The sequence below is a fragment of the Myotis davidii genome, unplaced genomic scaffold (genome assembly GCF_000327345.1).
Source record: "Myotis davidii unplaced genomic scaffold, ASM32734v1 scaffold616, whole genome shotgun sequence".
Classification (NCBI taxonomy): Eukaryota; Metazoa; Chordata; class Mammalia; order Chiroptera; family Vespertilionidae; genus Myotis; species Myotis davidii.
This window is the reverse complement of record NW_006291965.1, coordinates 3420341-3434249: the sequence shown is the minus strand read 5'-3', so window position 1 is coordinate 3434249 and position 13909 is coordinate 3420341. Positions and strand designations below refer to the sequence as shown.

Here is a 13909-nt window from a genome sequence, read left to right as displayed (position 1 = left end):
GGAAGGGAGGCTGTTGTTTGACACCTAAGTGTGGAGCAGAAACAAAAGAACGGGGCCTCTGAGGCTGTGTCCACACTTAGCAGTGCATTCTGGGACTGGGAATCCTGGGAAAGCATGGCCCTTTACTACAGATTGAAGAGTTCCAAACAGACTGATTCTTCTCACCATGTCTAACAAGGGACTTGTAACAATGGGGCTCTCCCCTTGGGATTTAAGATGCAGTCCCTGAAATCATGCTTTGAGACTCCTCCACCTGCTCTCTGATGATTTCTAGGTGGTCCCACTATAGAAAGACTATAGAGTGACAGGTCCTCAACCTTGTGGTGCAGACCTTAAACCTACTGGAGAGATTTCTTACACTGTATGTCCTGTCTTAGAGTTGTGTTGTCCCCATCAGCAGTGGTGACAAAGAAACTAGATGGGATGTATGAGTTAGGAGGTCCCACTGTCCCTTAACCTTCCTGTACTGGTAATGCTCAGGTGAGAGAAGTGTGTCGGCTAGCCAGCCACAATATTTTAATGTCTTCCCCTCCTCTGGGGTGGATGGCTTGACTGCCTCAGGACATGTGTTAATGAAGTAGTGCTGATACATGTTATTTATTGAGTACCTTCTAGTGACAGATACAATGGTTAGGGCCTCCTGCACATTATTTCACTGAGACTTCTCAACAGTGGACCATACTAACCCTCATTTTACAGATGAGATCATTGTGGCTTAGGGAAGAAGGTCAAGCCATTGGCAAGATCATATTGGCAGAGCCAGGATTCAAACTTAATATTCCTGGCTCCACAGTACTCTTTTGCCCCTGTTCAAGAAAATGCCCAGGGGACTTGAAGACTGGTGTCATGTAAACAGCACAGCACCAGGAATAGACAGACCTTGCCCCAATCTTGATTCCTCCTCTTCATGGCTGAGCTACCTTACAAAGACTGCCTAACTTCTCTGGGCCTGTTTCCTCATTAGTGGATGGTCTGTGAAGATTTTTCTAATGGAATATTCCATGTTGCTTCCAGCTAACCTCTTTTAGTGAGGAGTGAATCTGATGCATTATATCAAACTTCATATTAGAGTTTCACTCACTCATTTATTCATTCAGCGAACCTTTACTGCACACCTCCTATGAGCCAGGGCCAGGATAAGGTGGTGCATAATTTCAGACATAGGCTCTATCTTTTTTAGACCACTGAAATGAAGTGAAAACAGACTCTTTGGGATAACATCAAAAAGGTGCTGCTTTTTAAAGCAAACTTAAAAGAGACTTAGCTCTTCCCTCAGGGAGCTTACAGGGTGTTGCTGTAGTCAGGATATTAGCTAAAAATCCTGTAGCATCGTTGTGTCAAGAATTATTATTATTATTATTATCATCATCATCATCATCATCATCATCCTTATGAGTACCATCAAATTTATTGTTACACAGTCTTATTATTGGGAGCTATATTGCTCACAGCACAGGACTAGCTGCATCTGTCAGTACTGCCTTTTTTAGCAGTACAACCTTTCTGAGCTGACAACTGGCTCTGACCTGCTTTTAAGCAGCATCACTTTGTTCTCCAAATATTAGTTCACTTATTTTTTTAAAAACACATTTATTTTTATGTATGGAAAAATGACTTTTCCCTGAGTCTTGCTTTTTGGCCAGATTTTAAAAGCTGAACTTAAGAGGTTTGAGACATGGGGGGAAAAAAAACACCAAAAACCTGTTACAATTCTTTAGCATGTTCTCCAATCTCAGATTCACTTGCAAGATGTGTCTCCCAACTTTCCCCTTATAACTGCTCTTTTTTAAAAAAACATCCTTGTCTTGAGTAGATAAAAAGAGGATGGGATGAATTTCACTGCAAATTAATGAAACCTTGGTTTGCACATGAAAAGGGTAAATTGATATGAGAGAAATAAAGGGAAATTTGGCAACTTTCCAGCTTGTTTAGTGTGAGAAGGAAGAAATGCAAATTTACTACCTGAATCTTCAGAGGGCTTTCTGCTTTATTGCATCTCAGGCCCGTGGTCCTTACCAGGCTATTCTAGTAGTGGGAAAGTCATAGATGTCTGAGCCAAACTGCCCAGGTTTCAGTCTTCTTTCCACCATTTAGTCACCATGTAACCTCACACAAGTGCCCCAACCTCAATCTTTTATCTGTAAAAAAGAGCTATCATTGTGAAAATTAGATAATAGATGTTTAAAATATTAAGTTCAATGCCTGGTGCTTTGCTATTACTCTTCTAAGAATGGAATTTATCTCACTTTGCAATTCTGCTTCAGGAGCAAGTTTTGTATATGTATTTCCTGTCATATCTGGCTCCAGGAAATGTGTGTGCTAGGGTTTGTGCTGAATGTGCACATGTCCTAAACACCACTAGGAACCTCTTTGAGGGAGGGAGGGAGGGAGTGGCCAACGATACTGGCTTGCTTGGGACTGAGAGGTTTCCTGGGATGTGGGATGTTTAGTGCTAAAACTAGAAAAGTTCCAGGCAGACCAGGATGAGTTGGTGACCCCCAAATTGACAAAACCCTCACAATTTCCTAGATGAAAAGGACAGGCATGATACTGAAGCTGACTCCATCAAGAGCTACCCACCTGGGCAAGGCCAGTGGCATCTATTGAACTAGAGACCAGTGGCTATTTTTCCTCAACACTAAATTTAAACAGAAAGAGGAAGAGGTCTAATTCACTACCCCTAAGCTATCTGCACTTAATAGGGGACATTTTGAATTTTCTTCATGTAAAGCAGTGGCTTTCAACCCTGACTGCCCGTGAGAATCACTCAAGGAAATTAAATAAATGCAGCTGCCTGGGGTTCATTGCCAAAAATTCTGAGCATTGGTATCTTTTAATAAGGTCTTTAGGTGATTCTAATGCAGCCTAGTTGAGAACCACTAACCTATGTTCCAGCTTGGAGTCGACAGCAAGTGCAAAATGATTTATATTGTCCTAACTGGCAGATCTAAACTGTCCTGACCTGAGTGCTGAGATGACTTAATGGGTTAGTAACATGTGCGATGTTTATTTGAGTTGATTGGCCCATGCCGGGATTTCCAGTTGAAGAAAATGCAAACGGATGATTGAGTACTATTTTTATTTCCCCCCTTTTCTTTTGTGAGGTCACCATACTTACTGGTATACTACCTCGCTCAAAGTAATAATGGCTTTAAAGCTTGAGAAAATTCAAAGATTAATTTGGGTGGAGGGGGAACAGGGGTTGTGTCTGATGAGAAAAAAATAGACCCTCTCTTTTGTACCAATTTGCTGGAGTCAGGAAAGAGCTAAGCACCCTCCTTCTGGTATCTGGGTGGGGACAGCCGTTCTCTGGGCTGTTCAGAGTAAGTCTGAGTGAACTTCAGGCTGGGCTGGCCTCTGTCCAGAGCAGTGTGAGTGGTACTTAGAGGCTGTGGGAGGCTAGGTAAAAGCTCCTTTCAGTGTCCTCAACCAAGGGGCAAGCTCTGGCTGCAGTATCAGCCAGGTATCCAGAGGAAGCAAGCTTCAAAAATTGTACAGATGTTATTCAGTGCTAAAAAGAAATGAGCCCTGGCCAGTGTGACTCAGTAGTTAGAGGGTTGACCTGTGAACTGAAGGGTCACAGGTTCTATTCCCAGTCAAGGGCATGTACCTGGGTTGCAAGTTTGATCCTGGCCCCACTTGGGGCACATGCCGAGGGGAGGCAACTAATGGATCTGTCTCTTTCACATTGATGTTTCTCTCTTTCTCTTCCTATCTCTCCACCCCTCCCTTCCTTCCACTCTCTCTAAAAATCAATGGAAAAAATATCCTCAGGTGAGGATTAACAAAAAACCCCACAAAAATAAAATAAGTAAAATAGAGAGTTATCATTTAAAAAGTAATAATAAAAAATGAGCTATGAAACCTTGAAATTCATGGAGGAACTTTAATGCATATGACTAAGTGAAAGCTGTCAAACTGAAAAGGTTCCATACTTTGAGTCCAACTACATAAATATCTGGAAAAAGCCAAATGAGGAAGAATGATAGAAAGATTAGTGGTTGCCAAGGGCTAGCAAGGAGGGAAGGATGAATAAGCCAGACACAGAAGATTTTTAGGGCAGTAAAACTATTCTGTATACCCTAATGATGGATACATGTTATTATACATTTGTTAAAACCCAGAGGATGTCCAACACCAAGAGTGAACTGTAATGTAAAATATGGACTTTGGGTGATAATGATGTGTCAGGGTAGGTTCATCAGCTATAACAGATGTCCCACTCAATTGGGGGGTGTTGATAGTAGGAGTGGTAGTATTTGTGTGGGGATAGGAAGTATATGCTAACTCCCTGTACTTTTTGTTCAGTTTTGTTGTGGAGCTAAAACTGCTCTAAAAATAGTCTATTAAAAATTGTACTGGCAATAATGTGTATAAATGCTACAGTAGAATAATTTTTTCTGGGATCTCATGTTTTAAAGACAAAGCAGATATGAACATATGAAGTGAGGAAGTAAAGAAATACCTTATTCCCCCCCCCCCCAATAGCTCTTTTTTATTTATTGAAGGATTTTAGAGAGAGAGAAAGACATAACAGAGAAACATCGATTCCATTATTTATGCATTATTTCTGTTCCATTAGAGAGAGAGAAAGACATAACAGAGAAACATCAATTCCATTATTTATGCATTATTTCTGTTGTTCCAGTATTTATGCATTCATTGGTTACTTCTTGTATGTGCCATGACTGGAGATCGAACCCACAACCTTGGCATACTGGGATGACACTCTCACCAATTGAGCTACCTGGCCAGGGCCTCAAAGAGCTCTTTAACTATTCACAGAATGTTAGAATTTTGCCTGGTAAAAAGGGGTGAAATTCAGGCTGGGTGAATCCCCTCTCCACATGGCTGTGGGGGCTTTTGATGTGAATCTGAAGCTTTGTTCTCACTACTGGGGTTTTTCTGTGAGATAAACAGGGCCCGTCCTCCAAACCCATCTTTCCCCAAAGTCAACATTGACAGCTTAGCCGTAGACTTCCTTCCTTCCAGTCCTCACATCCCATGTGATACTGAAGCCTTACAGGATATCCTTGATCCTAATCCTAAGACCTGTGAGCCCCACAGGGAGGGGGAGGGGGTCATATTCAGCCTCTGTGCTCTACAAAGGTATATTAGTTAAACTAAGAAATGGGATCAGTAGGTTCAAAGTTCATCACCTGTTCATAAGTAGTACTGATCCCTTTAATAACCCACTAACTCCGTAAGATACCATAAATGGTGGAAGTAATGTTTTAAAATGTGAATATGGTATTAGCAAAAGAAGGAGAAGGAAAACATCTACCACTTCAGAGATAACTCTTGTTAATGGTTTGTTGTATATCCCCTCCAAAGCACACTGAGAGAATCCAGTGGAAACATCTGTGTAATTGCACCATCATCAATGTCTCTATCCCCACATCAAAAAGCTGTAAAGAGCACAGTTAATTTTACTTGATCACTGGCCCCTTAGGAATCTTGGCAAATGTATAACTTGTAGGCAAGTATATCCTATCCAACTCACAATCCACTTTTCAGTGGGAAACAAATGGTTGAGGTGTAGAGATTTTTTAAATCCTGCTAAAAGAACTTTATGTCTCTTCACCACTAAATTATGACACTTTATCTCACAGTTAATAGCATCTAATGGCTGTATCTCCAGGTAATGTAATCCCTCTGGACATGCAAAGTATGCAAAGCCCATGTTTTAGAACAAAAGGGTATTTTTCTCTCGCCAGTAAATAAAAGGATTTTTTAGCTATAAAAGGACAAAAGGTTTTAAAATTATTCCACTGGGCAAGGTTTTCTAGATTTTTTTTTTTTTGCAGGGGGAGGCACTTGGCCTTGGAGCTAGCCCAGCACCTTCAGTCTCCTTCCATTTTTGTAGCAGCGTAAAGAATTTGCTGAATGAGACTATAGTTACTCCATGGTGTGATGATTAAATCCCAGGGTCGTCTCAGTATAAAGGCAGCTGCCACCAGCCGTGTAGAAGGGTGGTCAGCAGACCACTGATCAGTGTGTAGAACTAAAGACATTCCTTTTCCTTTAAATATCTTCACTGCCCTCTCAAGGGTATATGTTTTTCTTTTTGAGGAAAAACATTTACTTTTTAACACTAATTATAGCAGGAAGGGCAAAGCTTCACTAAGAAATTGTCAAAGATGTTTAACTTAACTAAGGTATTGTTGCAGCATTTTCCAGGTTTAAATGGCTCTGTAACACCAGGTCTCCCTTTTTTATTTTCTCTATATGCTTCATAGCCCTGAAACCCAAGAGTGCCGTTGTCTACTGTAGTTGCTCTATTGCAAGAAGAAATAGTCCACTCCCTGGTCCCGTTCCCTTCTTAAGATATTGCTATTGCCGGAGACAGAGGATAAAGTTATATGAATAATTGAGAACAGTTTGCCTCAAAGCGTGTATTGAGGAATCAGCACAATGTCAGTGCTTTAAGTCAATTGTCAACAACAAAATCAACAGCAACCACCTGTGACATCCCAGTCACTCTTCTAAATACCTAGGCACATTTAGTCCTTCATCCTGACAGTAACCCCAGGGGGGTGGAGGTCATTACTATGTTGCAGATGATGACAGAATGGCACACAAAGGTAAATAGCTGAGCCAGAATTTGAATATGAGCAATTTGACTTGAGAGCCTGCCCTCTGAACCTAATTAAATTGATACCACGACCCTGAAAGATTGTTTTCTCCATGCATCTCTTTCTATATAAATAGCTGTAGGATTAAGCGTCCCAGTTTGTTCCTGCCTCAAGGACTGTGGTTGCTGTCCCTCCGCCTGGAATGCTTTGAACTGAGATCTTGACTTGGCTGACTCATTCATCTCAGGTGTAAGCTCAGAGGTCATCACCTCAGGGGGCTGACCCTGACTACCTGTACTAAGGCTCCAATAACAATGACCACAAACTGGGTGGCTTAAAACAATAGAAATGTATTATTCTCTCATAGTTCTGGAGGCCAGAAGTCCAACATTGAGGTGTTGGTAGGGCCATGCTGCCTCTGAAGGCGCTAAGGTGAAACCTTTCCCTGCCTCTTAATTTCTGGTAGTTTCATGCATTCTTAAGCTTGTGGCAGCATAACTCCCATTTTTGCCTCTCTCTGTGACTCCTCTTCTAAGAATACTTGTTATTGGATTTAGGGCCCACCTGGATAATTCAGGATGATCTCATCTCAAGATGCTTAATATATATGCTGGACTATTTCTCCAAATAAGGTCACATCTAAAGGTTCTGGGTGGACATATCTTTGGGGGGGGGGGGGGTGCCATTATACCCTACTCTAGGTAAACTACATTATAGTTAAAGCAGTCTTTGCTGCAGTCACACTCTGACATCATCACCCAGTTCATTTTTTTCTGAGCCCTTGCCCTTATTTGATGCATCTTGTTATCTTGTTATATTTGATCTTAGTGAGATCAAATCTTTAATCTACCTGCTCTTCTGTGTTACCTGTCTCCAGCTTCATGAGTGTCACTTCTGTGTCCTTGGTGCCTGCACCAATGCTTAGTATAGTGTAAAAATCACCAAATAATTACCGAATGAATAATACCATTGGACAAGTGTGCTGTCAACTTGGCTCCTTTCAACAATCCATAGGATTTTTAAAATATTAGTGTATGTTATTTGAATTTCCGTTACATGTTTTTTGAAATGTAAGTATATTATGGAGCATGTATTTAACACAATGAATAAATATATCTGGCCATTTGAATGTAACAATTGCTAACTGGTCTTCCTGGTTTGTTTAGCTTTTACTTTACTCCAGGAACAATCCTCAGCAGAATATTTCTTTCTCCCCTAGGCTCCGATCACCTCCGGGAGAAAGATGGCCTGTGGGCTGTCTTGGTCTGGCTCTCCATTATCGCTGCTCGGAAGCAGAGTGTAGAGGAAATTGTTCGAGATCACTGGGCCAAATTTGGCCGCCACTACTATTGCAGGTGAGAAGGGTAAAGGTCTCTGTGTGGACACTGGGAACTACTCTTAGAGAAGGTTTCTAAAACTGGTGGCCTAGGACCTTAAGAAGGAGGCATCTTTGAGGAAGATCTGAGGAACACAGAGGATAAAGCTGGATAACCCCTGAGAGGAGGTTGGGGTGGAGTCAAGGACTACCAAGGGTTCAGATTTCCTCTCTCCCAGTGCCATCCCTCTGTAATCTTTCCATCAGTGCCTAAAAGGTGGGCAGTCATCTCGAGAGGGAATCTGAACTGCAGAGCCTTGGAAAGTTGTTTGGTACTTACAAATTGTACAGTCAAACCAAGGGCTTTTCTTGTTGGCTCTCCACCCATAATTATCAAGAAAGGGGGGAGGGGGCAGGCAGACAGAAGCCGTGACAGGGCAGGGTGCTTTTGTAATCCTCTCCCTACCTTTGTCTTATCTCCCATTAATGGTCCACACCATGTCTGAGATATCCTGAGTGGCGACCTTTGTAGGGGCCACATGATTCGGAAGTCCTAGATTTTGCTAAAGTTTTATCCTCATAAAAGGAGGCACAGAAAAGGGAAATACTACCCTGGGAAGGAGGAAGAGAAAAGGTCAGTGGCTAAAAGCTTTGGGTTGGGGGTCTCTACCACTTTTCTGTTGTTGAAGTAAGTGAGGGGACAGTCTTCTCGCTGTGTGGTTGCCTGCTAAATGTGTGTCCCTAGTACTCAGCCATGGTTCAGAGGAAACTGGTAGGAAAGGGTGTTAGGAAAGAACATGGGGATGGAGCAAGGGAATTCTTGGGTAGTCTTACAGGCTCTCTGTATTAAAAACAGACTGTGGCTCATTTGCTTTGCTTATGAATAGTTAATTCCTTTGGATGTTTGATTGTGTTTCAAGAGCTTGAGGGACAGAAAGAAAGCTTTAGACTTCCCTTATAAGGTGATTGTTTCTTCTCTTAAGAGGTCATTTACTTAGATAAATATCAGAGAATAAGGAAGCCTGTGATTGCACTCATTAAAGTGAAAGAAACTACATTGCTCTGACAAACGTAGACAATGCCATAATATTTTTGGTTCCTGTTTAGTCAAGAAGGCTAAGGATGTAAGAGTCTACAAACCATCTCAGATTATTCATTGTGTTGTAAAATAAGGACTCTCAAGACAGGTGGGAACTTGTTTTACCCCCTAGTATTTCTAACAAGTGCCCAAACACCCTGCTTCTTATGGACTTTTTCTTGGCCTACTAAGGAGCTAATTGGCACAGCAAATCCTTCAATTGAATAAAGCTGTTTTTTAAAAGTCCAACCTGATAAAATATATCATGATTGCTAACCTCTGGCTTAATGAGATTGCTGTGAGAGAGGGATGTGTTTCTCATAATTTGTGGAATGATTATCTAGTTTTTTTGCCAGTGTTTTGAAGACATGGTGTTATGATAAGTGTATATAATATAGTTCACGTTTTTGTGGCCAAGAGCTTACGTGATAATTACCTTTTTCATAACCAATACCATATTAGAGAATATAAAGCAATGGAGATTTGAATTCTTGTTGGACACTGTTTTATGTTTTAGGTTCTGTCCAAAAGATCATAGAGATAAAGACAGAGGGAGGAAAGGTAGAATGAAATGTGAACATTTCCTTCAGCCTCCAGCTAATGCAGATTGAAAGGTACTTGTGAAATAAGATGGTTTCTAGCCTGTTTTCTTAGTGGGGAGGAGATAGTCAAACAATTTTGGTTTCATTAATACTGAGTCTGAAGTTGTATCAGAGAACCCAAATTATTTTCCTTATGTGAATTGACGCCAGCAGTTCTTCATTTAAAGGTTTCTTCCCTGGAATATGTGTTAGTGATGGGGTAGTCAGAGGGGTTGTAGTCAGAGGGGAAGGACCTGCTTGTATATGATGATGAGCATTTGGGCTGGCTGGTCTGATGACTTCAGCCATAGACGACTTGATCTGTTACAATGTTAGTGGATTTTCTCAATTTCTGAATCACTTTCAATGCCTCTTTATCTCCTAAGAGATTCTCTTAGCCCAGTGGTTGGCAAACTGCGGCTCACGATCCACATGCGGCTCTGTGGTCCCTTGAGTGTGGCTCTACCACAAAATACCACGTGCGGACGCGCATGTACAGTGCGATTGAAACTTCGTGACCCATGCGTAGAAGTCGGTATTTTGTGGAAGAGCCACACTCCAAGGGCCACAGAGCCGCATGTGGCTCACGAGCCGCAGTTTGCCGACCACTGTAGACTTGGTCCATCTTCCCACCCCTTTCTGCTTAGTCTTTTACCTTCCCCAAAAGACTATCTTTAAGAAAATCTAGGCTCAGAATGCATGCAATGATGAGAAAGAATGTTCTGAGTTCCATATTTTTTTGTTTCTGAGGTTGGGGAGGACACACCTTGTGTTAGGAAGGAGAGAAAAAAAGATATGGTTATAGGTTCAGGGGACCCATTGTTAGACATGGTATCATTTCATGTTCTGAATTTTGGCTACTACCCTGATATTTACTTAAAAATATTGGGTAGAAAAAAGTAGAAACCACCATTCAGATATTCCTTCTTTCATTTCACTCTGAGAATTCACATTTTCCCCTGTGTTACAGGGAGCCCAAATATGAGGTCCCAATACCACTACTTGAGCATAGCTGCCCATCAAAAGGGCTTGCTTCTTAAACAGAATATTCTGGTTGTGCCATCAGACATTGAGAAAGACTGTACAGTTTCTTTATGGTAGTGACTAAGAATAAAAGTAATTAGCAGTTTAAGCACTGGTGTCTGGCACTGTGCCAACTACTTAGTATGCATTATCATATTTAACCCTCATAACAAGAAATGAGGTTGGTGTTATTTTTAGACATTTTTTTTTTTTTTTTGCCTAATCATGTTTCAGCCCCATTGTTACAATTGATGAATGAGTACTTTTGGCTAAGAGGACTTTTTTCTTTCTTTTTTTTTAATGGAAAAATAGTGATATTTCTTCCAAGTTTCTAGGATACTTTTATGGTATGTTGAACTCCCTCTTTCTCTCTTTACCTCCCTTGATTTGTCTCTCTCCTTCCTTCCTCCTCTTCCTCCCATCTTTTATTCCACTACTCACAAAGCACTTACTACTTATCAGAAGCAGCCGAGAGCAGAACAGGTAAGGACTCTGCCCTCCAGGAGCTTATAGCTTTTGTGGGCAAAGACAGACAACAAATAATAAACAAACAATCAAGGTAAATACAAATTGGGATAACTACTAAAGAAAAGTGAAAGGGTGATGAGAGAGAGGGGGATATAGAGGGAAGCTATCTCAGATAGACCTTCAGAGAAGGTTACTTTCTGGAGGGACACAAAGTTTGAAAACTGAAGAAGAGAATACTAGGTAATTTGAATAGCTGGGGGAAGAATATACTAGGTAGAGGGAACAGACAGCAAGAGCAAAGGCGAAGAGTGCAGTGTCTCTGAGAATGGAGAGAAGGCCAGTGTGGCTACAGCATAAAGAAGAGGGAGAAAGTGGGACAAAGTCACAGTCAGGAGGTGGGCAGGGGCACATTCCCTTATAGACTATGGCTAGGGTTTTGAGTCTTGTTCTCAATGTGATGGGCACTTTTGGAGGAATTTAAAAGGAATGGAGTGACATGACGATTTTTACACCACCACTCTGACTGCTGTGTGGAGAATGGATTATAAGAGCCAGGTGGAAGAGGGGAGATGAGTTTGGAGGTACTTTTCTGTGTGGTTTTTCCTTGAAAATAAAACCAATCATGAGGAGACCATAAGAGGTTCACTTAATTGCTCGTTCTCGAATTAAGTTTGTATTCATCCTGTGTCCTGCCCTCCTTCACCAGGTTTGACTATGAGGGGCTAGAGCCCAAAGCGACATATTACATCATGAGGGACTTGGAGGCCCTGGTCACAGACAAGTCCTTCATCGGCCAGCAGTTTGCCGTGGGGAGCCATGTCTACAGTGTGGCAAAGACAGACAGCTTTGAGTATGTGGACCCTGTGGATGGCACTGTGACCAAGAAACAGGTACTTGCTAAGAAATCATCAAAACAAAAATCATCAAAATATCAGGCAGAGCCAGATGCCAAAATGTCCTAGTGTTTAGGGGTGATGTACTCTGAGCCCTTCATTTTATAGATGAGAGCCCTGTAGCCAGGAGAGGGAAAAGCCCTTGGTGAAGGCTACCTACCTAGTGAGTGGCAAAGGGTAGACTAGAACATGGGGCCCTGAATTTCTGTCTGGTATTCTTTCTACTTGGTAACTAATGGGCCAATATCTCAAACAGGTAATAGACCCAACACTTCTTCCTGAAACATTTGTACCTGCAGGCTCTCTATGTGGTGGCCATTATTGGTGATGGGTTCAGTTAAGTTTCCAGGAGCAAAAGATCCTTTTCCTTGGGACCCCCAGGTGCAAGAACGTTTCCCCTTTTATGATCTTTTGTCATTGAGGAATGAGAGGAGCTTAGCCAGATGGGTTTGTTACTCCTGGTAGGGGAAGAAACAGTTAGAAAATTTGCCACACCAAACCCTAAAGAGAGATTTATGGTTGAGAATTATTGATGGTTGAGAATTATTATCACCATAGATAAGTGGTGGAATTAAGCACAACTTCTGTTATGGTCTCATCTTTGTGAATTGTGTAAGAAAAGTTGAAAGCTATTACAATTATTTTCTTCTCAGTTTTGTTTGTTTATTGTCTGTGGCAAATACTGACTGCTTTCAGTAAATTTTAACATTTACAGTCTAAATAAGATACCCTGAGTAACATTAAGAGAAGTTCCACTCTAAAATCCCCAAATTCTTATCTTCTTATACATTCTTCATTAAGTATAGATGACAAAATAAATCAGAAGCTGTAAAGTTTTTGGGACTAAATATAATAATATTTAAGTATCAATGCTATTTTAAATATAATAATATTGAAGTAATAATGCTATTTTTATTTTGGCCAATATTTCATTCATATTTGTTCCTCTAGGTTATTCTGACTTGCAAATGTTCCAAAATTCAGTGTCATCCTGTTACTCTCTTGGTATTCTCTCTCGGGTCTGCTTGGTTTTATGGTGATTTTTCATCTCTATCAAAATGTCAATCTTTCATCCTTAGAAGGCCTCTTGTGGCCAGACAAAAAGATTACAGTTTTACTTTGGAAAGGTCTAAGGTAGTGAAGAAAATGGTGGTTACGAAGTTTAAAGACCCAGAATTGAATTCTACCCCTGCCAGTTACTAGTGTCTGACTTTGGCAAAGTTGCTTGATTTTTTTGAGCCGCAGTTTCTTCCTAATCTGTAAAATATCTGGCTCAGAATTGTTTTAGAAATGGAATGAAATAAACTATGCAAAAGCTCATAGCTATCCTTGACACAGGGAGTACACAGTACATTTTTTGTAGTTATGTTTTGTTTCACTCCAGGATGCTTTCTTGACTGGTTTGAATTCTCTCCAAAATAATACCAGTGATTCCCTGGAAATGTGCAGCCAGGAGCTCAGCACATGGCGTCTTGGAGCCTCTATGCTTTGGATAAGTCCTTTCCAGTTTTGTACCATGTTCCACTTGAATTTTACATAAGGACCTTTGAGCTTTTTTTCCCTCAAAGCCAGGGCTCATTTTGTTGTTACTGTAAAATTTAAGAGTTGTAAACTACATGCTTTCTAAAGTATCTTTGGATGGTTTCCATTCACCCCTGAGGAAGGCTTGCACACCATCCCTTGAAGGGATCATCTAGTCAATGCTGGTTCTGGATTTTATCTGCTCATATAAAGCTTGTCTGTTGAGCTCATTTGTTTTGCTCTTAAATCCACTAATTCTCTACCATTTTCTTCTTCAGTGCACTTAGCATTTGGATACTTTTCCCCTGGCTTTTCTTTAATTGTTCACATCAGGCTAATTGCTCAGTGAAGTCTCAAGTTTGGACATTTATTTATTCCATATCCCCTCCCCTCTAACCCTGAATACTGGTTTCCATTTTCACTCTGGAATTTATTGATATTTTTTTTTTCCACAC

General features: G+C 40.9%; 1 protein-coding gene across 2 annotated transcripts in view; it reads left to right on the top strand.

Moving 5' to 3' along the window:
- The window catches only part of PGM5 (phosphoglucomutase 5), a 154467-nt gene that overhangs the window by 97784 nt on the left and 42774 nt on the right, over positions 1-13909 (top strand). For both annotated transcript variants that reach the window (XM_015565020.1, XM_015565021.1), the window contains 2 exons: positions 7795-7930; positions 11747-11930. In XM_015565020.1, coding sequence (XP_015420506.1) covers positions 7795-7930; positions 11747-11930 — 320 coding nt within the window. The remainder of the gene's footprint in view (positions 1-7794; positions 7931-11746; positions 11931-13909) is intronic.